At 40.8% G+C, this 24,792-nt stretch overlaps 1 protein-coding gene across 5 annotated transcripts in view; it reads left to right on the plus strand.

Moving 5' to 3' along the window:
* phf14 (PHD finger protein 14) overlaps positions 1-24,792 on the plus strand; it is a 103,661-nt gene that overhangs the window by 15,733 nt on the left and 63,136 nt on the right. For 4 of the 5 annotated variants that reach the window (XM_044052260.1, XM_044052258.1, XM_044052256.1 and 1 more), the window contains exons 7-16: positions 51-188; positions 1,916-2,062; positions 4,195-4,465; positions 6,594-6,700; positions 10,071-10,166; positions 15,308-15,417; positions 16,500-16,631; positions 18,069-18,231; positions 23,396-23,458; positions 24,116-24,237. In XM_044052260.1, the coding sequence (XP_043908195.1) occupies positions 51-188; positions 1,916-2,062; positions 4,195-4,465; positions 6,594-6,700; positions 10,071-10,166; positions 15,308-15,417; positions 16,500-16,631; positions 18,069-18,231; positions 23,396-23,458; positions 24,116-24,237 (1,349 nt within the window). The remainder of the gene's footprint in view (positions 1-50; positions 189-1,915; positions 2,063-4,194; positions 4,466-6,593; positions 6,701-10,070; positions 10,167-15,307; positions 15,418-16,499; positions 16,632-18,068; positions 18,232-23,395; positions 23,459-24,115; positions 24,238-24,792) is intronic. The other variant, XM_044052257.1, reaches the window with a different exon arrangement.

Raw genomic sequence — 24,792 nt, forward strand, 5'->3', positions numbered from 1 at the left:
AACAGAAACCAATGTTCAACTACTCTCCTATTGTCTTCTTTTGTATTTAGGAGTGCAGTTTCTGTGAAGACGCGCGGTTTGCCAGGACCGGCGTGTGCATCAGCTGTGATGCGGGAATGTGTCGGTCCTACTTCCACGTGACCTGTGCGCAGAGGGAGGGACTCCTGTCTGAGGCCGCAGCAGAGGAGGTAGAGGCAGCAACCTGGATATAATGTTGAAAAATGCTTTGCTGAATCCTGTGAAAATGTCTCGTAAATGACTTTTGAGTTTTGATGAATTGATTGAACAGTTATTGATTAATGGATATTAGATGACAACCGAGCAGATCCAGCGTAAACATGTTAAATTCCAGCAGCTCTGCAAAACCTGCGGGATAATATGATCATGCTAATTCTGTTTGTCATTTCACTGCTGATTCAGTCCTCAGCTGGCAACAAAACAACAGGCGGCAGCGTTTGCTTTCAGCCTGTAAATTACTTGGACGCTTGATGCCAGCAATCATCGCCGTGTCCTCGCTCACACTTGCAGGAGCAGAATCACATAATGACAATACATGTGACATCTTTTCATTTTTAGGGTGGATAAATCCCTCAAAAAATACTGTTATTGTGGAAAACAACAGAACAAATGCTCATTTAGACTCATTGATTAACTGTTTACATTACAGTTAATCCTTTGGTCAACAAGTTCACTGTTAAATGAGTGTGGAAAAGAAAATTGTAAACTGAAAGTGCATTATCAGCTCAGGCATGCAACCACTGGGCAGTAAATGTGAATTTAATTACCAGACACAGAGGTTAATTTTTTGCACCAATCAAAATGTTTTTCCATTTCCACTATAAGAAGTCAGACTTAAATAATTCCACGGATGCAGTAGCCGGGAAAAACTGCCTCTGCTAATGTATTCAAAAGTTCAGACCTGGTGTTCATGAGAGATCCAATCTCGTGTTTATCCTGAAGCCCATGTGTGAAGGTCTGAAGGCAGTGGGACTGAAGTCGTCCTCAGAGCCAGTCACTAAAACCACATTGTTAGGTGGTTTGGGATGTGGCAATGTGTGAACACAAATCTGTTCTCAGGACACATCGGAGAGGCCGTCCTTTTGCACTTCTTGAAGCCCAGACTATAATTAATTTGTAGCCACCATCACAGTATTGACACTAATAATTACACAGTTAAAACGGTATTTCATGTTACAACAGTGTGTTCGATTCACATCTCCTCTCAATGTATTCCTGCCACACGCTCCGATGCACAGACTTACAGACAAACACATCGACAGCCGACACAGTGGTGCAGTCGCACATAATTTCAAACATAGTTTGGACTTTGTAAACAGAAACCTGATCACAATTAACCCTTCGAACACAGAGCATTTTGGCTGTTTTTTTTCAGCACAACCTATAAATGTTTTAAAATCGGATTTAATTTGTGAACTCTGGAAATTCGTCACAGTTCAGAGTTCACTTGGCTCATTTTTTCTGAACAAAAAGAAAAGAAAGAAACGGTCTAATTTTGTCACTTCTGCACAATTATTGCTACTCTATATCAGGACTGAAATTTTATGTGATATAAAATGAATCATAACTTTGACTCAACAACACATAGGATCAGTGCCGTGTGAGCACTGAGCGTTAAGAATGAGCTAATACAAAAATCAAAGCAGTCTGATAGGGGTCAAAATGACTAGATGGAATATCAGAAACAGAAAAACAGAAAATCCCAACATGATCCAAATAAACTCCCCAAATATTACAAAAATGCTTAATTAAGCACAGGCTGTAAAAAGTGACTTATGACCTAAATGTGAGTCATGTTGCCGTGATCATGTGACCTATGTGGACTTATTTTAGCTAGTGAGAAACAGAGGTGGCCCGGCTTATAAACCTATCCTTTGCTCTTTTTTTGCTTCCTCAGGATATTGCCGATCCATTTTTTGCCTACTGCAAACAGCACGCAGACCGCTTTGACAGGAAGTGGAAAAGGAAGAATTATCTGGCCCTGCAGTCCTACTGTAAGGTCTCCCTGCAGGAGAGAGAGAAGCAACTCACTCCTGAAGCTCAGGTGAGCCTCATACATCCATACATCCATATCAGCCGCAGCAGCAGCAGCCCACAACAACTTTTCATTTGTGCATGTGTGTGTTTGTACCTGGAGACATTTTACTTGAAACTCCGCTAGTTTGCCACTGGCTACTTGATTCGGTGACAGAGTAGAGATTAGGCCTAGTTTTGGGTTTGCAATTCAGATTAGGTTCAGGGAATATTATTTGATATTTTACACGTTATGTTTAATCTTAAAACATAGTTACACATATGGAAAACAGTAACTGATGTACAGAGAGTGTTTAAAGTTATGTCAGTTAAACTCATGATTCCTATTGAAAGCAATTGTCTTTAATTACCTCAGTGTGACACGAGTGAGACTGAGGTTAAAATCCCCTTTTTTACGATACAGACCTGGCCAAATGTGCAGCATAACAGTTCTGCAACAACAAATGTGGTACGCAGCAGTCACAGTCGGCAAAGATACAAACACAACATTCAGCCGAAATGTCCAATAAAATGTCGAGTTGTTATATAAGTAGATGTGCTGCAGGTGTGAAACACCGCTGCTGTGGAGACATCCCAGTGTGTTTTAACGCCAGTGTTGTTTTGGTCTGTCTGAGCTGTCTCCAGACTCCATAGAAACTGTAGCACTCTAGCAAAGCGACGTGACCAGAAGGATAAAGAGAATAGTCACATTAACTGACTGTCTTTTAATTATAAGCAAATGAGTAATGGCGTAATGCACTATTCATGCAACATCTTATCTTATTCTATTTATAATAGTGTGATACGTTTGGATATTGTTGTATTCGGTAGTACCAGGACAGTACACGCTGACGTGTGGATTAAAAAAAAAAACCACATGAAAGGAGTTCATCTTCTCATCTGCTGACATGTCGTCAGCCCTTGAAATGACACTTGTTTGTGCGCAGCTCGAACGGGACTGCGAGTCACAAGTGTCACTCACCTCGGCGAGGTGTCAGCAGAACGTGGAGGAGATGTCAGTCACAGCCGAGACTGACAGGTCTCCAAAGTGTTGTAGTAATACATTTTTGCTGTATAAGCAGGTATGACAATGAGCAAATATGAAATATACAGTTGTGTATGAGGATCAAAATCCTTTTTTAGAATGATATAATATTATTATCATATTTAGAATGAACATTCTGCCATTGCGCTCTATGAGCTTGCTTGCGTACTTAGTGTGGTGGTTAATGCACTACTGGCGGGCCATAAGAGGTCATTACAAGCTTTTGAATAACCTTAAATTATTCATGACTGAATTTCAAAAGTTGCTTTGCAGATTTTATTTTTGTGTGGATACATTTTAGGGGCTCTTACTTCTTCCAGAAAAGTTTGAACGAATATTACGTGACACGTGGTTGCTTAGAAGATATCTGGACGTTCACGGTGCCCGCACACACACGTATAAATCTAAAAAATGTGAGTTATTATTACTCTTATCATTAGTCAGCGCCCTCTGCTGCACCATGTCATAACTACTTCAGATGGTCAGCTGCGGTTCTAGGCAGTATATATTTTTTTTTTAGCAGAAACAGGATTTTAAGGCTCAAGCTCTGAAAATTGAAAGGATATCAAAATTGTTGATAAGAAGTGACAGCCCAAATGGATTACTATATTTGAATAATTTATGGGGCACTTAATTTTGTACCTTACATATGCAAAGTCCTGCCTGATACTCAATTCCAGTGTTACTTTCTGGCTTTTTATGAAACACAGTATAGGCTGTATATGGTAATCTAACAATCTTGCATTCTTATCAGAGTAAAGTTTCTGGTCGACCCGAGGCCACATAAGATTTTCGGAATTCTAATTGGGCTGCCGCTTTATGAAGTTTTGGGAAAAGCTGGTTTAAGTTGAACTGTTCCTACCAAGCACGTTTGGAGTATCAGATTTCGTCATTCAGGATTTCTATTAAGCATATTTAAAATTAGCATGAAATGGAAAGAAACGCAGTCACGTTGTATCAGATTATTGAATCACAAGCACTTTTGGTTTGGGGCCCCCTCACTTAAAGATAATGTTTCAGAAAATGATGTACGTCCAGATTTGTGATGTTAAGTCTGACAACTTGCTAAAGGTTTTTTTTATTTTTTATTAAACATTTAAATGTGTGTCTCGTTACAGGCCCGGATCACGACCCGCCTGCAGCAGTACAGGGCAAAGGCAGAGTTGTCCAGGAACACCAGGCCTCAGGCGTGGGTGCCACGGGAAAAGCTGCCTCGTCCTCTCACGTCCAGTGCCTCAGCCATCAGGAAGCTGATGAGGAAGGCGGAGCTGATGGGCATCAGCACCGACATCTTCCCCGTGGACACGTCCGACACCAACGCCAGCATGGACGGACGCAGGAAACACAAGCAGCCCGCCCTCACGGCAGACTTTGTCAATTACTACCTGGGTAAGAAAACAAACCTTTATTGTACACTTCCACATACGTATTGCACAGTTTATTTTTTATTTTTTTTTAAACTCTACACAAATCTTGAAGTGGGTGATTTAAGGGACTAATATCTCCTCTTAGAGGGTGACTGAGTAATGACATGATGTCCAGGAATTTTGTATACGTTTAGGAAGGCAAAAGCATAATGTGGATGTAACACTGAAAAGCCCATATTATTGCAAGTTTTTTCAATTGAATGGCCTTAGAACCGTTGTAGATACCACTGTGGTTTGCTTGTCTTTTGTCTCTTTTTACATTACATTACGTGTCATTTAGCAGTCGCTTTTATCCAAAGCGACTTACAATGGAATTGAGTACAATCAGCCAGGGGTGGAGTCAAACTTGCGACCATGATGTCTTTCACCCACAGGGTTCTGGTCTTAACCACTGAGCCACTCCACCCCCTCTCTCTTAATTTACGGATTAGAACATTTATCTGTACAATTAATATCATAATATGAAAAACCAACAGCCCCCCGTCCTCCATGTTGCTCTGATTGATTGGTTTCCGCCCTCACACACACTTCCGAGCTTTTTTCTGAAAAACACTTAAGCACTTAAATAGGCAGTGTGTGTAACCAGCATTTAATTTACTCAATTCTGTGTAGGCATATTTATATTAATATCCAAAGCAAACTTGTCCTTATTTTATCAAGCCTCCCTCATTTACTTCATGGTCGCTTGTCCTCCTTTCTTCCCTTAACAACCAGTTTATTGAACCTTCACTTTTCCATCAACTGAGGAAATAAAATACTTTTCTTGGTCGTGAGCTGCAGTGTCTACGTTTAGTGTAGAGCTGCAACTAACGATTATTTTCATAAATGTTTTCATAATAGTCTGTCGATTATTTTCTCGATGAATCGCTTGGTCCATAAAATATCAGAAAACCTTAAAAAATGTTGATCAGTGTTCGTCAAGCCTGGAAATGATGATGATGTTCTCAAAATGTTTTGTCCACAAACCAAAATGATTGACTTTTAATGATTTCTTTATTATCCAGAGCAAAGAAATTAAGAAAATATTCGGGAATCTTGTTTTAAGCATGAAAAAAAAGCTTCAAACCGATTAATCGATTATCAAAATCGTTGTCGATTAATTTAGTAATCGATTAATAATTGATTCATCCTTTCAGCTCTAGTTTAGTGTCATACTCACAACTGACTATGTGCAGTGTCCTCACCCCGCCATCTCCTACTTGCTTGGTACATTTTCCTTAAAGGAGCTACACTACTCTAGGACTGGGATACATTTATAGTGGGTGTTGTTGTCATGCTCACACGGTGTATGTTGATACTAATGATTGTGTGAAATTTTAGTAGAGGCAGTAAAGTGACACCGCTAGCTGAACTAGCTGCACTCAAGGTTCCCCCAGAGACCAGTGGCCTCTGTGATTTGTAAATGTGACACATCACTTTAGATGTGCCACACTTCATCTTTATTGCTGAAACATAACCTTATATTATTTATTCTCACACATAAATAATTCACTAACAACAAAATACCTCTTCAACTGTTTTTATTAATACTCTTGTTACTTAATTATTCCCCGTAGGGAAATGACCCTCTGCATTTAACCCACCCTCGTTACAACCCCATTTCCTATAGAGGAGGAGACACATTCTCCACTTGGATGACACTACTTATTAATCCATGCTTCTTGAACTGAAAACATTGCATCAGTTTTCCTTCAGAGCAGCTTAATGTAGAGCACTGTTCAGAAAACATGGCGCTAATATTCTGCTTGGCCATTTGTTACATGCAGTTTACTTAAAATGTCAATACATGTATATTTTTCTTCTTTCTGCGAAGTCCAAAGTGCTGGAATGATACATTTAATGCTGTCTCAATGCTGTTCATTATTAGTAGGTCAATTGGGAATTTCATTGTATTTTCTCCACCCAAAAAAAAGGTGATTATGGTCCCAAATGTGGAACAGAGGCAACACCGGCCGTAACCTTGAGAACATTCTCTATCAGCCAGGAGCGAGGGGGGCCCTATCTGCCATCAGTGCACTCTCTCATGTGCTTGCTTGTTCTTGGTTAAAGATTGCGATCGCGCCATTGATTTTTGTCCCATTGATATTCAGAGAGGAACATGCGAATGATCCAGATCCAGGACAACATCTCTGAACAGAAGAACTTGAAAGACAAGCTGGAGTGCGAGCAAGAAAAACTGCACGTGGAGTACAACAAGGTGAGCGGCCGAAATCGATCATCTGCAAAAAACAAAACAAACATAGAAAACTATGTGCTAGCTTCATAACACATGCACACTACAAAGAAGAAGATGTTGCTGTCTGACATTAATTTAGTGAAACACATAATTAAACATAAGGCCGTGTTAAAAGTTATCACCTGAAACAAGAACACCTGGTGGAGCTGTGTCAGTTTTGATATGTGACTTTGCTTCAAACTACCTGTGTCATTCAATAATTCAGCTCAACACAATAATGCATATCGATTAATTGTGTTCCAGGTTTTTTAATGTTTATTTAAAGATTCTTAGTAATCAAGGGCATTCTAATGTTCAGGAGTTAGCCATAAGCAGCTGGATGCGCTTCAGGAAGTTATTAAAGCACCGTCCAACTGCATATAACAAATAACTCCTGAAGGGTATTTAATGTTATTTATGTCACAGCTAATCATGGCAATTAATGATGTAAAACAATTTAATTTAAACTTTGACTGTTCTTGCAGGTATGCACAGAGTACTCTGAGCTAAATGCCAACATGTAGAGCTGCAGCTAACGATTGTTCTCTCAATTAATCGGTGAATCGTTCGGGCCATAAAATGTGAGAACATTTTCGATCAGCGTTCTCAAAGGTGTTGTTTTATCCATAAAATGTCAGAAAATGTGAACAAATATTGATTTTGACTGTTTTCCACACTTCAACATGAAGGTTTTCTCAATTGTGGAGCAAAGAAACCAGAAAACATTCACATTTAAGAGGCTGGGAAATCAGAAAGCTTGTTTTAATTATTAAAAAAACCCAAAAAACATTCTAAATAGTTGATTTAGTAATCGATTAATCAAATAAATATTGCAGCCCTTATATGGAGCAAGAAAGAAAACAGAAGACGTTCACTTTTAAGAAGCTTGTTTTAGTTATTAAAAAACAAACCGATATTTAGTTTATGATTAATTTAATACGGATTAATCTTTGCAGACCTACTCCACACTTACAATTACATGCTCACAATGTCCATCATTTTAGTTTAGTTTTGTCATACTAATGTGCTAATTAGAAGTAAACTCAGAGTACAGCTGAAGTGTGGGGATGCCATTCGTGTCACATGTTGACTATTTGGTCATATGGCTGCCTTTAAATGGAACTTGTGAGCTTTGAACATGACACGTCTGGCGCTCAAATAGTGAAGCCACAAAAACGCAGTTTTGTAATACAAGAAAAGAAACAAAAATCTATGTCTTTTCCTGGAGATTAAAACATCCTTTAAAACAAGTCAAACAAACTGTATAACCCCAACAACAACATCTTAAAAAAAACAACAAAAAGGGAAGCGAACCAAATAAAAACACAGTTGTAAAGCAGTTATGAGAAAGTAACTTTCTGGTCCCAGGCCTTTTTTTATGGCCGCTAAGAAACTTCCTATATATATTCCTATAGATATTTTTTTGTGAACAATTCTTGAAAAACTTTTTTTTGTCACTTTTAGTGGCCAATGATCAGTTTCACCACAGTGCAGTGGCCTTATTGCGCTACACGGCGAATCCCGCGATCATCTCTCTCTCTCTCGTCTCCTCTCATACGTGACCTCTGTGAAGAGGCTGCCTCTCCATCTGTCAACGTGAGTGAGGGGGAAAAAACGCCGGCGGAATAAAAGTCACGCGAGTTAATGTTGCGTTCAGTCTTCTGCGGCGCGTGTTAAGGGTTATTAATGGAGTGTGCGTTGCTAATTGCGCTGCTTGAGTTGCTTTTACACGGCTTCGGCCTTGGACAAAATGCCAGTGAAGGAGTTTCATTACAAGTGCGGCAATAACTGATGTATAGTGGTGGAGCGCAGTGCAAGGTTTTACCCGTGAGTCCCGCACATCATATGTAATGTTGACATTGAGCACACAAAACTGCTTTGCCTGCCATGTCACATTTATAAGGCTTATAAGGTTTTATAGCCACTTATGTTTACACCCAACTGTGACCCTTCCCATTACTGTTATACTCCTGTGACCGTGATGCAATTCAATAGAGACAGGGTGAAGCTTTTCATTAATCTTGCACAAATACAGCACGGTCCCCTGTTTATATGCTTGATGTTTGACAGCAACTTGAATTTTATCGCAGAGAGTTTCCATATTCTGTTCAAAAACCGTCACACTGATGTGTGTAACTGCTCGTAGCTGCAGTCAATAAACACCACTTCTTCACTGAACCTTATAAGTCTTTGCGGGGGTGTTCTATGTATATTAATGGTGTTTTTTTTAACCTGTATCCAGTCAATACACGTTTTCACATCAGCAAGTGGATTTTGCTCAGACATAATATTGTCTGTGTCGTCTGAAGGGTACAGGTGTAATCAGAATGCCGGTAGATGATGACGTGACATTGAAAATATTCAAAAAAGGTGAAGCGCGCAGTTAGAAACACAGAACACCAGCTCATAGTCACTAGATGCTGACTCCACCAGTTTCTCCTTGTAATTCATGCGCTTGTTCGTGTCACTTTTTTCACATGAATAGTGAGAATGCACTGGAATTAACTTCTGAATTATTCACAATTTGTGCCATTAATTCACATTTTCACAAGTTCCTGTTGTTGTTTTTTTCTAATGTTAAATACATGTATACAGTCTTACTTGGGTTAATACACATACATATTGTTTTTTTAAGCTGTAAAAGTTCCTACAGATATCCCTCAAGCTCCATAAATGTCTCTGCAGTTAATCATTTTAAAGTCTAATTATTGTTAAGGAAGATCTTATAAATGTTTATGAAAGGTATACATAGAAAACTACGAGCTAAAAAGGTAGCACCTTCTCACTGTGACATTTTAACACATCATTTATCCAGAGTTTACTTGTTGAGGAGTTCTGACGGAGCGCTTTCTTCATAAACAGCAGTTTATCTCAGATACTGTGGATGATCACATGTTTATGGTTATTTGTCTTCAGTGGTGCTGAAGCTGAAAACAAAGTGCACACAGTAGTTGTACAGACAGCACATTAATTGGTGAGATTTTAATGCTTCTGGGCTGTGTTTTAATCACTGAGTGGAACCAGCTTATGATAAACCGGGCTAACCAGACCTGGTGCTGGACTTAACACACAGAAACGAGACTGACCCAGTCAACCATTTTTTAAATTCCAACCCGCAGAGGAATTACGTAAAAGAAATATAATCTAATGAATGGTTGTTTTTTTTGTTTTTTTATCCTCACTTAAACAAAATGTACTGGATGTAATCCAACTTATTTCACTGGTATTCATATTGGTGTCTTAAAAAAATATTAGATTATATTGCTTTATATTTATGACATCCGTGCACGAACAGGTGAAGAAAGTGTTGCGTTGTTGTGTCTGATGATGTTTCTCTCTCTTCCCTCTGCAGCTCTGTGAGTCCCTGGAGGAGCTGCTGAATGTGAACGCACAGCTGCGCGGTGATGGCCAGGCCATGTGGACTCTGATGGGGGGAATCGTTGGTCAGGTAACACCACCACCAACACAATCTCTTGCTACATCCACACTGCTATGTTTAAGTCTTAAAAACCTTAAAAAAAAATTTTCCAGGGCAGCGTTTGGCAGAAATGAAGACCTTTTGGAATTAATGACGCAGTTATCCGCCGGTTTTTATCAGTTACTCCCTGCACAATATGCGGTGAATTAAAAGATACTTACGAAACTCATTGCCGTTTCAGTTTCACCTCATTATTGGTTGCATTAGAGAAATCCCTGCCCTGACTTTTCACAATTGTTGTTTCTCTAAGCAAACAACTTCAGAGGACAAAATCTGCTTTCTGTTTGTTTTCATTTTAAAACACTGTTTTTTTAATGGTATAGTTTGTAACATTTAAACTAAAGAAGAACAGTTCCGCGCTCATAAACCTGATGGGCGAAGAGAATTGTAATGTTTACTTCCTTTTAGGTATGCAAAGGCCACTTTAGTTCCATGAAATGCTTCGGAAAGGGAGGCGTAAGGCGATTAATCCTCTTTAATGCAATCACTGCCTCTTCCTCTTCACATTTGTATCTGTCTCCCATCATCGGCTTCACACTCCCCAAACTATTTGCTACTGTTGCTAAATATTTGATTGAGGTGGAAGTTTGAAGTTTGAATCTGTCCAGATCTGCACCCCCCAAATTTCAGAGCCCCAACTTTACCAGTTACGCTCAAGTCCAGTGATCCACTTTTTAATGATAATTTAACACTAAAAGTTACTGTTCACACATGGTTTAATCACAGCTGGTGACGGCTGTGTTCTCCCACTTGTGTATGACGTAATGCCATGTGATCTCGTCTCCAAATCCTTTCCGTTTTTTCGCAGGAACTTCCCCCCGATGTTCATAACAAATCCTTTTATTTAGCACTAACTGATTGACCTGTCATTTTCCATGAAGTCAGACCTGACTGTGAAGGTAAAAGCCATCTCGCACCTCCTGTTCCCATAGCAACCAATTACCAAGATGTGCCACTATGGCTTATGGGTAATTTAATGAATTTGAACTGCAGTATGCAGAAATAGACTGAGATCTTTGCTGAGATGACAGACTCAAACTTGAATTTATTTATGATGTATTCCTATATTTTAATATGATATCAAACCTCCAGCTCACAGCTGATCCCTGCAATAACTCAAGCTCCGTGCACAACAACAGTCCTTCTGTTTTATTGTGCAGGAGCTGCACCTAATACTCCACTGGTATTTACAAATATTCATAGTTGACCTTTAGTATTTTACAATATTAAATGAGACGATTTTTAATTAAGTATTGTACTGGAACTCACAGTCGGAGAAAAACAATTTGTATCTGAAAGTTCAACTGTAAACACATGACTGAGCTTAAAGCTTTTTCATGATTCTTTGCTGTTGATGTTATTAATCTGCCTCCGTTTGGTCGTCGTGAGCAGAAAAAAAAGTCACATTAATTGTATCCCATGTCCTTCACTCAAAGAAAATGAAAAACACTTTCCTGAGAAACACAGGGATGTTTGGAGCTCCACTCATCTGACAAAGATCTGATAGCATTTGTTTATATTTAAATAACTAAACCCCTAAACCACTTTTTTCAGGTTAAAACTAGTGTATATGGTTATCTAGTATTGTTATTCAGTGATCCAGGTCCAACTTTTGGTAGTTTTGTGTAAAGTATGGATGTACAGTATATATGTACTGCATTCTCTGGCTAACACCTCCCATTACATTCAAATTTTCGTGTTCGCTGACTCTTCCCAGGCTTATGTCACTTTCCCGGTGCTTTGTCACCAACCGTCCTCTGCTGGCCACACCCCCAATATAGGCGGGGTGGGAGTGGATATGCATCACTTTTATTTCTGGAGCTGCATAAATTCAGCACGAGCGGGAGAGGAAATAGGAAAGTCAAACATCCGACATTATACTCTTCAGAGTAAAACATCCCTTGTTGACTTCACATCGTATTTCACTTAACTCGCAGAAAGGACTTTAGTTACTCTTTAAAGGCTTTGCACTGCAGTTGTAAGTCAGGTTGTCAGGCATGACCATTAATATGCAATCTTTATAACCACTGGTTTTAAAGAAAGTTGACCTTTACAAGACCAGTATTACTACAACTACTAATAATAATTCTAGAACTGAAACAGAGAGGACCAAATACTAATAGAATTTTGTCTTAAGAATTATATTGTAGAGCAGTCATTTCCAAACTGTGTTTTGACTCCCACATGGGTTGCGAGATAACAATTGCACAAAACAAAATTATAATAAAAACAATAAAATTACGTAATTTAAGACCGGTGATAAGATATGCTTCACACGGCATGTTATTGAGTGCGTTTGTGATGGTCTGTGTGCACATGTTTTACTGGCACCTTTACTGTGCAGTTTTACTTTATAACTTGATTTTACGCAAATAATCTTAGACTGTACTAGCTCAGCTCTGGCTGAGAGGGGTACTCATCGAGCCTGGGCTCAAACACGGTTGTTCTTTTGTTTGTCTTATTTTTTGACCTGATCTGATATAATACAACATGCACTGAGTTTTCTGCATCTGAGCAGTTGTTACCATGGTCACTGCTCTTTTTCCCCCACATCACAGTTATGTCCATAGAAAAAGTAACAGAAATACACACAAAGGTATGAAATAAAAAAGCCCCGACCAAGAATGTCAATTTACTGCTTATACTTCATTATTGTAGCAATGATGGAAAAGTGAAGTGGAAGATGGGCTCTTATTTTGTTGATGTGAAAAATGGCAGTGCCCCTCATCTACAAGGGAAAGGCGGCTCTTTCTTGTGAACACAATCCTGAAGCAGAGAACAGCCTTCTCAGTGGCTTCCAGGTAAATTAGCGACCCCTGTCCAGATTAACTAGTAGTCAAAGCTGGTGAGACACTTTGCCCCAAAAAAGGTTCAAAACACCCCGTTTCCCTTACCAAATGTAGGTAATTTTATGTCTTTCATTGTCGATTTTATTCTTGTTATTGTTGTCACTGGTGTATGTCTTCACCTAAAACATGACAATATGCAGCCATTTGTGTAATGGTTTCACAGTGTCTGCAGTGTCTCATATACTGGCTAAGTCCCTTAAAAGCCTCATTAAAAGTATCCCAGTGTGGGCCGTGTAGATAAATGGTCAGATGATGTTAATATGGTGGTGAGGCAGCAAAATGGACAGGAAGGAGAAGGAGACTGGCAGTGAATCTGCAATGACCGCCATAAATCACCTAATTATGAGCGTGCATGGTTTAAGTAGCAACATCAGTCACAGCACGGCCCGCTTTTGTGCCACCTATCTGCCAATTTTTCATCTTCTATTTGTCATCCTGCCTGAGCATTTGCAGAAATTATTGATGTCCCCAACTGAGACTCTCATCCCTCTTTCAGTACACAGTCAGTGTTCTCGTTCCTTATGGCTGCTAGAAGTTTAGCACTTGTGGCAACTTCGCCCAAAAAATGAGAGATGAATAAATAAATAAATACACAAACACTCACTCATTTTCCGCTGGTCTCTGTCAAAACGCCATGAGGCTCAAACGGCTGCCAGGGGACTGATAGTATAACCGACATAACTGTTAAACTGCAGTCCATTTCAGTATCGATCAACGGGGGGGGCAAAATCGTTACTAAATAGACCTTCAATCGGATTAATTTGGGTTGAATCATCTGATGCAACTCAGGGCTGAAGGCAAACCCGAGGACAAACAAGAGGCCAAGACTGAGACTGAATGCGGTGATTTGTTTGTCAGGCTGAATGGACTGAGACAGAAAAACACTCCCGGTTTTCTCTGCAGTCTTTAACTACGAGGGAGTTCAAGGGAGTTCAAGGGAGTTCAAGGGAGTTCGTACTGTATCTGGGCCAAAACTAGTTCCAGTAGATCACAGTACACAAAAGTCACAGCTGTTCCAGACGTACCAGTATCTTCCAAGATATTTTCATTATGGTGCAATTGCTCTAGTTTGTGGAACAAGTCTGAATTAATCATAATGTATTTGTCCTGGCAAAAGATGTTGTAAGGGACTTAAACAGCCGTTTTATGGCAGTAAACCGTAGGTCCATAGGGAAAGTCAGCACTTTTACATCATGGTACAAAGGGGTTGTGACACAAACTTACCAACTGAGAGCAGTAACGCAGCAGAATTTAATCGGTAGATCATAGAGCGTCAGCTAGAGGGGGCTTTAGAGCTCCAAAATGTCACCATCAGAGAGTTAGGGTTGGGTCCTACAGCTGAAACACACTGCTTATGTTTAGCAGAGATGAAAGAGAACCTGCTATTTTGTACCACGGCTCGATATGCATCGTTTCACCACATTGAATGTGATGAAAATGCAGAGAGTACCCAGTTTACGCCTGCATTGTTATGCTCTGCTGTGTTTTTCCCCGGCAAGACACAGCTGTGTGACAGGAGACCAGACAGCTCGAAGCTCGCCCGTGGACCTGATTGCTTCCACTCACTGTTAGCTGTAGAAAATGTGCTTTTGAACAGCTTTATCTGTCTGATAAAGCATGTTAACAATGATGGAACTGCTCCGTATCAGTACTGGAGATACCTTCTCGTGGTTGGACTGCAGTCCAACTTGAGGAGATAACCTCAGCAGCTCCTTGTCCTTTGGTCACCGTGTCCCTCATCTATCAGGTGTCCCTGCAGGGATGCTCCCTCTGTGCTGCAGGCAGCGCGTCCAGGCTCAGATTAGAGCTTCCTTGGAGGAAAACTTTGTCTGTTTAGTGTCAGACTTGGTCCCTATGAGATAAGTTTTCTAATTAACCTACGTGGCAGCAATGCACCTGAGATGCAGGGAGAATAAACAGTCTATCTGCTGCTGCTGCTGCTGCTGCTGTCCACCTGCCACATACAACAGGATCCCCTCACAGCTCTACTATGCAGGAACTTTACATGCACACTTTATTTTGACGGGCAGTAACTACTGATCTTAGTAATACTTATAGGGCTGCTATGGAATTTGAGTTCTTTCCATGTGAGCAATGTGGTGGCAATGCTGTGAAGTCATTTGTACGTGCTGGTAGTATCAAGTCTTCAATAACCTACTGGTTTGCCTTTCTATACTGTTGGTTCCTTTTGTTTCTTTGAATTAAGTGACTGTCATGGGAACATTTCAATGAGTGATTCCATTTTTTCCCCCATTTTGTTAGAAACTAAACACTCCAGCTGTCCTGAAAGCCCCAAAAGAGAGGAAGCCCAGCAAGAAGGAGGGAGGAGGAACCCCGGGGAAGTCTTCAAGTCTGCCAGCAATCCTCTACAGGTGAACACACACACACAGTAGAAATGTTAGATGAAAGGTAGGATCTCATCAATGACGATCAAATAATAACGTAACGATCGGGGAACCGGGGAGCGCTTGTTCGCCGCGTTGTTAGCTTGTTGTTAAATATCATTAAATGCCTAAGGCGGAAGCGGAACGCTTTACTGCACACGTCCATCACTGCTCCATCACTCATTCACCACCCTTTGTTAATTTCTTCTCACAGCACTCTAATACAGTCAACATGATTGGTCTGACCTTCAACAACCTTGCATTAACCAGGACTTTCTCTTAGGTCAGAACCACTAACAGCTTGAGCGAGAGAATGAATGTGAATGTGTGTTGCTCGATAGTTTGTTGCTTCTGTTCTTCTCTTACTGTTTTATATCCACCGATGCTGCAATCAATAAAAAGAAGTTTATTTGCTGCTCAACTCCCTGCTGCAGCACCTCCAAAGTCATTTTCAAGTTTTAAGTCCTGCACTCCACCGGCTCTACATTTAGCCACTCTTATATTCTCTCATACCGCTCTTCTTTTCATTTCGGTGTGTGCCCTGCAGTCTCAAGCCCTTTGACAGTACAGTAACCTGGTGACTGGTTTTCTCTTATGGTAGTTCAGAAACATTTTTATTTTATTAAGGTTCATGTTCACGTGTGTTTATCTGTAAGTTTCTAAGTCCTTCCATTAACAACTTCCTGTATGTATGTCCTCATTCAATTTTGGTAAGAATATACTCTCTGATGACCTCACAAATATAATATTACTCAAATGTCAAATGTCCAATAAATCTGTAGGTAAAAAGAATCATATCTCTGTCAAAACTCATTGGGTTTGAACAAATGTTGTTATCAGTGTCATCTTAACACATCAGGATGTGAATGTTGTCATGCTTATGTAAGAGGGTAAGCAGGTTAAGTTCTCCAGTGGATAAACATTTTACATTTTCAGGCCCTTTATATAAAACACAGGGTTTTTATTTGTTTCAACGTGAGATATCTCGTTGACTTTATCACTGTGTATCAAATATTCTCAAAGTAAAGTTTAATAATGTTAATAAGCAGCATTCTGATGTGTCTCTGCAGCTGTGGCATCTGTAAGAAGAACCAGGACCAACATCTGCTGGTGTTGTGTGACACCTGTAAGCTCTACTACCACCTGGGCTGCCTCGAGCCACCACTAACACGCATGCCCAAGAAGACCAAGAACAGCTACTGGTGAGAGACATGGACACACTGTTTACTGACCTATGCATGGATTTATGAATAAAAACATGTGTTTTTTTTCCAGTCATGCAGCCCGAGAAACCACTGTTAGCGTCAGTGCTAGCAAGGAAATTGTTTTGATTGTGCCTTTGGAAGCCGAATTAATCAAAACCTAAATTGAACTGATTCCATTTGTCGTTTGTTTTTACTTCTCTCAGTGCTCTAACTGTTAGTGCCGCATAAAAACTGATTGAATGTGCATTGACAGTAAAATAATAATAGCAGTTGTAGTCGATGTTATCGCCCCTAAAACATTTTCATTATGTGAATGTGAACACGGAGGCTCTTCACCGCAGGATACTAGGGTTTATATATTCCTATTCATTCTGATATTTGAGGCCAGTAGTCTTATTAAGAGAAGACATTTAGGGATGAATTGAAGATGATGATCTTTATACTGTCTTTAGGAAATTAATAAATTCAAGGGTGCGCGTGGTGTTAAATGTTAGGATGCGTTGACCATGTATGAGGTTTTGGTGTCTTTCCTGACCAGCTTCATAACAAGGGTTGCTTATGTTGCCATAGTGATGGTGATGTGGTCTCTGCCATGTGCACTCTGTCTGACAAAAACAGTGGCAGCTAAGGGAACGGCCTTGTCCTAGATCTCCTAGAAGCAATGGGTCGACAGTGCTCTTCAGCACCACGTGACCCATTCATAGTGATCAAGAACAAATTCATGGACATACGTTTAAAATGAGGAAAAAACCCAAAACATTTTAAATATGGAGTGCGGATGTGAAGCAGACAATATTTCCTTTTGGTCTTGGTTCTGTAAATGTCACGTGTATCTGATAGTGTTGTGTTGATGCTGAAGGACCTTGGATAAGGTTTGTGACTTTTTTGTGTCTCTTCACCTTGTGCCTGAAATGTGGTGGGATTATTTGATCCGTTACTGGCACTAAATCACAGTAATGACTCTCGTCTCCCCTCAGAATGTACGACAGCCGCCTTAAAGGTTTCAGGGTGTAACCTTAGGACTTCAATTCCGCCTTAAACTTAAAGCACGTCATATTTTAATCACTGCTCATACAAATTCTACCTGGATCAAATCTAGAATGTTCAGAGGTGCCTTTTGTCTTTTAGCAGTATAATGTTTTCTTGTTACTTACTCCTCTTTGTGAAAAATCCAGCTTCTGATTGGCTAAAATCTTGCGAGATACTGGAAAAAGCTTCTGCTATATTTACTGTCAGAGCCTTGAGACTGAGAGACACATGTCACTGAGCAAACACTCAGTGAGAGCTGTCAGAATGTGGAGCTGTTTAACACAGATTTGAACTAAAGTATTTCCCCCGACGGCAGCTTTTACTTAGTCAGCAGACGGAGGATTTGAGCCTGTGATCGTAAAATCAATGCCGTTCCTTGAGAGCAACTCTCTCCCATCCACTCAGGCAATGCTCAGAGTGTGACCAGGCCAGCAGCGACGAGGCCGACATCGCCATGGAGACGCTACCGGACGGCACCAAGAGGTCCAGGAGGCAGATCAAAGGGCCGATCAAATTCATCCCGCAGGAGATGTCGCCGGAGCCGAAGAAACAACAAGTGAGAGGCACGGTGTGTATCTGCACACTGGAAAATGTCAAATGTGATGAGCAGAATCTGATTTATTTTATGAAAACGGACCAAAAAGTGTGGCCCACCTCGTCCTCCAATCAATGAGGAGTGTAGCCGTTTACTGATTGATCTGTATTGATTAAAAATAATGAAATGAAGCTCTCATCAGCCTCAGTGTCCTCTTAAGGTTATCACACAGTTGCACATGGTAGTAGTTTTCTTACAAATCAAAATGTGTTAGAAAAGATTTGTAAGATAAGTCCTGCGCACACAATTTACTAGATAATAATAAGTGAAAAAAGTTATACGTTTAGTGCTTGAATATGTTTACAAAATACTTTTCTATGACCAGATGGTGATATTTACTCTCACTTTTACCCTAACAATATTAATAATGTGGAGTCATGATGTGTTCAAAGACCAGCCTTCCAGTGATTGCCTTCCAGATCAACGGTTCCCTGACTATGAGTTGTGAGTTGAGTACCACCTCCACGTATAGTGGAAGCCACAGGTCTGGAACCATCACATACAGGCAGAGCCCGTAGAATCCCCGCTGCTATTTACGTTACGTTTACATTCACACTGACGTGAGAGTACAATTCCACCCCATGTGGAGTCAATCTCACGTTGCATTTCAGTAGCAGTTGGTCCCCATTTGGGTGTCCTCGCACATGTTTGATTTCTTGTGGCCTTCCTCACATAACAGGCACCCATGGTTACCGTCGTCTTTGTTGTTCCTTGCGTGTGCAGACGTCATGTACGGTTCACATGAACTCTCAACTGTAGGCGTGTTAGGGTTCATCCACATAGGGATCTCTTTTTTGAAGTTAGAATAAACAGAACATTAATATCGACAGTGGCACGGTTCTGTTTGGCTGACGTCTTTCTTTTATTATGTCGATAGAACAGCCAATAGGAGCTTTCTCTATCTCTCAAATGCCCTGTGATTAGTCAAAGTAAAATGTTGATAAAATGTTATTCTGGAGTTATATATAAATAATATATTAATATATATTAATATATATATGTATGTATATACATATATATATATATATATATATATATATATATAATATATTGCCCACCCCAGCTTTAATTTGTCACCTTTCAAACAGATAAGGATTCACACATCATCATCATACACCTGCAGCCTTGAACAGAAACATCATTACACAGTGTTTCCCATTAATATCTCATTGATTACAAATGAGAATATGGGGGGGGGGGCATTTTGTCCTGACACAGTTTCATAATGAAATAAAGCATTTCTGGCTTAGTGTTTTGAGCCATTACACACAGAAATGACTTTGCAACAGCAGCTTGGTGGACTGTGCAAAAATATTATTGTCTGATGGACAAGTCTCTATGATCTGGCAAACAATCTGATTCAGAATATAGTCATAGACAATAGAAAATACTTTTATTTCAGGAGCTGTTGTTCAGCATCAGTGACACAAGCAGACAATTGTGATTTTGAAAGTCATCCAAGCTGCGACTGTCACTGTTGCCATAAATCCTCTGGCAGTGACTTTTTCCCATTGTCCATAAAAGAGCACCAGGGTTAGGACTATGTCGGCCCGTGCTTTAATGTTTGGTGTCAGCGGTGAGAGGGAACAGAACCCTCTCTCCACTCCTCACTGGCTCCTACTTATCTGTACCGACCATGCTCTGATCGTGCGATACCGAGCCGCCTCCTCGTTCCCTCAAGAAACCCTCCAGATTGATATCTGACAGCTCAGTGTTGAGGAGGAGGAGGAGGGGCGGTGGTTGTGGTGGTGGTGGTTTGCGTTGTCTGTCACTTCTCCTTTGTTTTTTTTCACCGCCGGTGTGTGTGACTCGGTGCCACTAACCCGGGACTTGAAGGGAACTTTTCTCTTGTGGATGCTGAATATACTCACAGCAGAGCCAGTGCCACTGAAGCTGCTGCGGTCTCTGTTACAAATAGAGAAATTAACAAAGGAAAGGAGGAGTGTCCCAGCCGTGACTCCACACTCGGCATTCTATCTGTCTTAGAGGGTAATAAAGTGGTGTGCGGGAGCACAGTGGCAGCCCGGGTTAATGTGCTTTTCTGTTCACTTTTAGAAACGCTAGGTCACTTCAGACTCTCAGGGATTAGCAAGCGCCTTTTAATTTTATTATTATTATTATTATTGTTATTATTATTTTTCGAGCCACAACCACTCAGGCACTTCAGCAAAGTATTTATCTTCAAATGCAAGGCAAGCAATGGCAGGCGTTAAAAGGGCCCTGCTTTGCATGTTTAATTCTTTTACCAGTGCACCCAAGCGCTGGCACTTCTCTAAAGCCATGTTTCAATTTATCACGACCGGCTAATCGACCTCCTGCTGGCCTCCAAGGCTGCTCCTCTCTCTCTCTCCCTCTCTCCCCCCCTCCCTCCCTCTCCCTCCCTCCTTCTCTCTCTCTCAGGGACTTCACACGTCACTGTGTGCATGCACACATACACATGTTTGGCCAAAGGGCCAATGAGGTGCAGTGCTTCTTGATTCACAGCCTGCAGTGGGTACTGTCCACTGGAGTAAAACCTTTAAAGTCAACCTGTGAGCTGAATTTTATTAACATGTGTGGCGCAGACTGCCGCAGCTGTAAAATTAATGCTCCACGGCACGCTCGGTTGGATTTTACACCGCCGCGCTAAAGATGGCCACGCTGAGCCTCATTCAAAGCACAGTTCATTAACACACATTTGTTCTTCAGTGTTGGAGACGTCAAAGAAACTCCACAACGAATGCCAACTGTTTCGCTCTGTCAGTAGGTTTTTATGTTTCCCCCTTCTGAGTCGCTACACTTTCATAATTAACTGAAAATGTGTTTGTTTTTGTTTGTTTTTTTTTTTTTTACACTTTTCAGATTTATTTGTGGCCACTAAGACAATTTTAACACTGTTCATTACGTATTGATAACAGACACTTGCTTTTCTAAGTCTTGTACATATTTAAATCATTTTAACTGGAACTAAACCCCTTCTTCTGCAGCCTGATTTTGAAAATTGCAATATTATCTAGATAAATTTGCTGGAGGGAGTCCTCCTTAAGGATGTACGATGCTGTGATGTAGCCATTTTTGTAATGTTTAAGTGAATTTAAGGGGGATATATAGGGTTCAGTAGATAGTATTATTGGTATCTTAAATACTTAGTAGTATTTAAGATACCAAATAAATGCTCCTGCTAATGAGACATGATTCGCTGCTGCTGCTGCTGCTGCCTGCCACTACAGTGCTTCCATTAATCGAACCCTAGTTCATTTGCTCAGAAAGTCTGGTTTGTTTGGGGAGGAACTCTGTTGCGCACCAAAGAAGCAAACTCTGGTCTGCCTAAAAACGTAGGTCTTGGTTCACTTCAAGTGAAACAAATGCAGGGAGCGGACTACAACGCATGGCAACACAAGCGAAACATACGTGCGTGTAGAACAATAGCTGGGAAAAATGTCTGAGGTTGTGTTGCAGCAAATGTGTTGTATGTTTGCATAAAGCAAAATAAAAAAAACAAAACAAGACCAATTCTCTTATGTGGCAGAAACAGATGCCCTGCATTAGTTGCCCTGCATTAACCAACAGAACAGAGTGCGTTTTCTCGTTCATTGTTTGTCTCGTCTTCTTCAGCAATTTTTGACGCAACGCCACATCAGGCGAGGAGGGGAATACATTATTCAAAAGGTTCGGCTCGTTTCACTAAAGTGTGAAAGCAAACTCGGCCCGGCTGAATGGTGCAACCCCCAATTTAGTCCCCAATCGAGTCTGGCGGACGATAAGGTGTAAAAACGACCTAGAACTCCTCATATGAACATATGCCATCAATCATTAAGAAATTAGGAAAATTTAGTTAATACATCTACTTACTCCCAGTTCCTATGCTCTGTTAATTTCTCTAATCCTGTGTGAAATGATTCCGGCTTGTTAAAGATGCACTGATGTACTTAATTAAAAGATTGATTTTTGCCTCGCACTCATAAACTGCCTGCAGTTTTAATTTCCTCACCTGAGCAGAGTGTGAGATTAGCTGTGCAGTGTGGCCGAGCATCAGCTGAGCCAGCAACTCGGCTGCTGTCCTCGGCCTTATATAGTGCGCCACCTTAACACGCAGGCAAGTTAAAGCAGAAATGATTAAATAATGTCGGGCCTTTTGTCTGGTGCTGCATTCACACAGGCTCCAGTGAAGGTATGCGGGAGCCAACTGGCAGCATTCTTGCAGTTAGCATTCTTAATGATAAGTGCTCCATCTGGCGAACGATGGCAAGCCAACGGCGACAGATGGAATTGTTTTCACAATCTGTTTAAATATGTTGTCGATTTTTCCAGCCCTTTTAAAACCCTCCTTAGCAGCCCCAGCACTCATTCGCCATAGCAGAACGGCAGAGGAGATGTTCAATTTTTATTCCCTTTCATGCTCTGTCCTTTGTACGCGGGACATGTGCTGCAGGTGGTGTTTTCGCCACACGTCCATCCACTGCTGTTTAGCTCGCACAGAAAGAGCGCGATAGATTTATGCGGATGTCAAATGTGGAGACACAGCACGAGCAGCTGTGTCGGCGATTTGCTTTTAATGCCGCTGAGTCTGGCTGGCTCAAATCAAGAGATTAGTAGTGACAACACAGAGAGGCACTGAATCGATCGGCTCATCAACGTCTTCACCCTCTTTTAATTGTGACTTTTCTAACTGAGTGGAATCTGTTTCCACCGCCCACCCTGCAGCTAAAACAAGGACAAAACTGCAAAAAACGTCTCTTGGAAAAAGTTAGTTTGTGTTCTAGTGTTGCAGCACTGGATACTGGTCTAAGTAGCATTTTTTTTGAAGGTCTCGTTGGAAGTTGAGATTAATTTAGCCATATTTCAAATGCAACCAAAGGTTGAAAGACGAGTCATTTCCTTTGTCAAATCAAGACTGGCTACTGTAGGTCTGTTTCCAGAGAAGCAAAAATCCAGGGCACAAGAAGTTTACCCAGAACTTGGTGCAGCTTGTGAAGCTAATCAATGTGAGTGCAGTGCAAGAAGGCTGCACAGTTGATTATTTGTCATGCAGATGGAAAAAATGAATAAATAAATATCTACCTATGACCTGATGTCAAAAAGGTTGTTAAGCCACTCAGAACAAAGTGTTATTTAAGGAAAAAACTGCTTTAAAAAGTGACTTGTTTGTGTTTTACAGAGAACAAGAGGACAGAAGAGGAAGAGAGTTCCCATGTGTGAGGACAAAGACGATAAAATAGAGGTTAGTCTCTGCTACGTAATGATTGTTTCTGTTGTTGTTAGCTTACATGTTACTGACTTTCAGGTTCTTCATGAACCATTTTAGCTTAGGCCAGAACTTTCACTGACTACGTCTTGATCGACCCTAAGAATCTTACTTATGCCGTGAGTGACAAACTTAAAGTTGTTTCTATTCTGTGTCTTTTATTTCAGTCCCTTGTTCAAACTCTAAACTTGCACTTGAAACAAAACGATCACATAAAAAATATTGACCAGGTTGTCAAATCATTCGTGGCTAACAGCGACGCTAAAGGCCACACAATGAATGCACTTCTTAGTGTTGCACTGGAAAAAAGGAAATAAAAAGAAGGCGTAAGATGAAGAGGAAAAAGAATCCCCAGTCTTGCATTCCCACTAATGTCAACTGTAGCCAGGGCTGATAAAAATGTGTGTGCGTTGTCATTTTACCTGGGAGTCAATGGTCAAAAACACAATTAAACTTGGGATTAAACAGGGTTTTTTTTACCAGTGGGAACAGTAAATTTCAAGAAATACATTTAGGGAACTGTCCTCTCTGTCCTTTCCAAGTCTTTAACATTTCATTCCTGTTTACATCTCATCTCGGGGCTCCAATGTATGCCCATTCAGCTCCGGATTCTAATCAGCCGTGTTTCCATAGGAACCACTGCCGCGGGAACGCCGTCAACGGCAGTCTGCAATGCAGAAAAAACCCAAAGCCGAAGACACGAGGACCGAGTGTACAACGTGCAAAGGACCAGGTGACAACGAAAACCTCGTCAGGTGAGTGTGTGTGTGTGTGCACGCGCGTGTATGTGTGTGTCTTCTGAGGCAGCCATATCCTCCTGATGATTAAAGTTCAGTCTTCATTAGGCTCTGTCCGCCTGGCCTGTGCAGAGTGAGGGGGCTGAGCGTATCTCCTCCATAGGGCCTCTATATTGACCTGCCACATACATTTGCACAGTTCATTAAGGTGTAATGAATAGCTCCGTTTATTCTGCTCCTTCCCTGGGATTTCAGGTGTCAGGCATCTAATAAACAGGATTCTTCTCTGATATTGGAATCCTTTGGAGGGAGAAAAAAAATGTAAATTACAACAGGCACCCTGTCAAGACTATTGTCATGTGATGAATCTCTTACATGTCTGCGATACTCTCTCCCATCTTTTTGCATTCTACAAAACGGCACAGAGAACCAGTTTTTGCTTTAAAGAGGTGTTTATACCCTAAAAGCCGGCACACACCTAGCACACTGCAGAGAGGGAACGGCATCAAAAGGTGACGCAACGGTCTTGTACTTTCTGCACGGATAGAGAGACGCTGTAAACCTCCAGATCAG

The sequence above is a fragment of the Solea senegalensis genome, linkage group LG20 (genome assembly GCF_019176455.1).
Source record: "Solea senegalensis isolate Sse05_10M linkage group LG20, IFAPA_SoseM_1, whole genome shotgun sequence".
Lineage (NCBI taxonomy): Eukaryota > Metazoa > Chordata > Actinopteri > Pleuronectiformes > Soleidae > Solea > Solea senegalensis.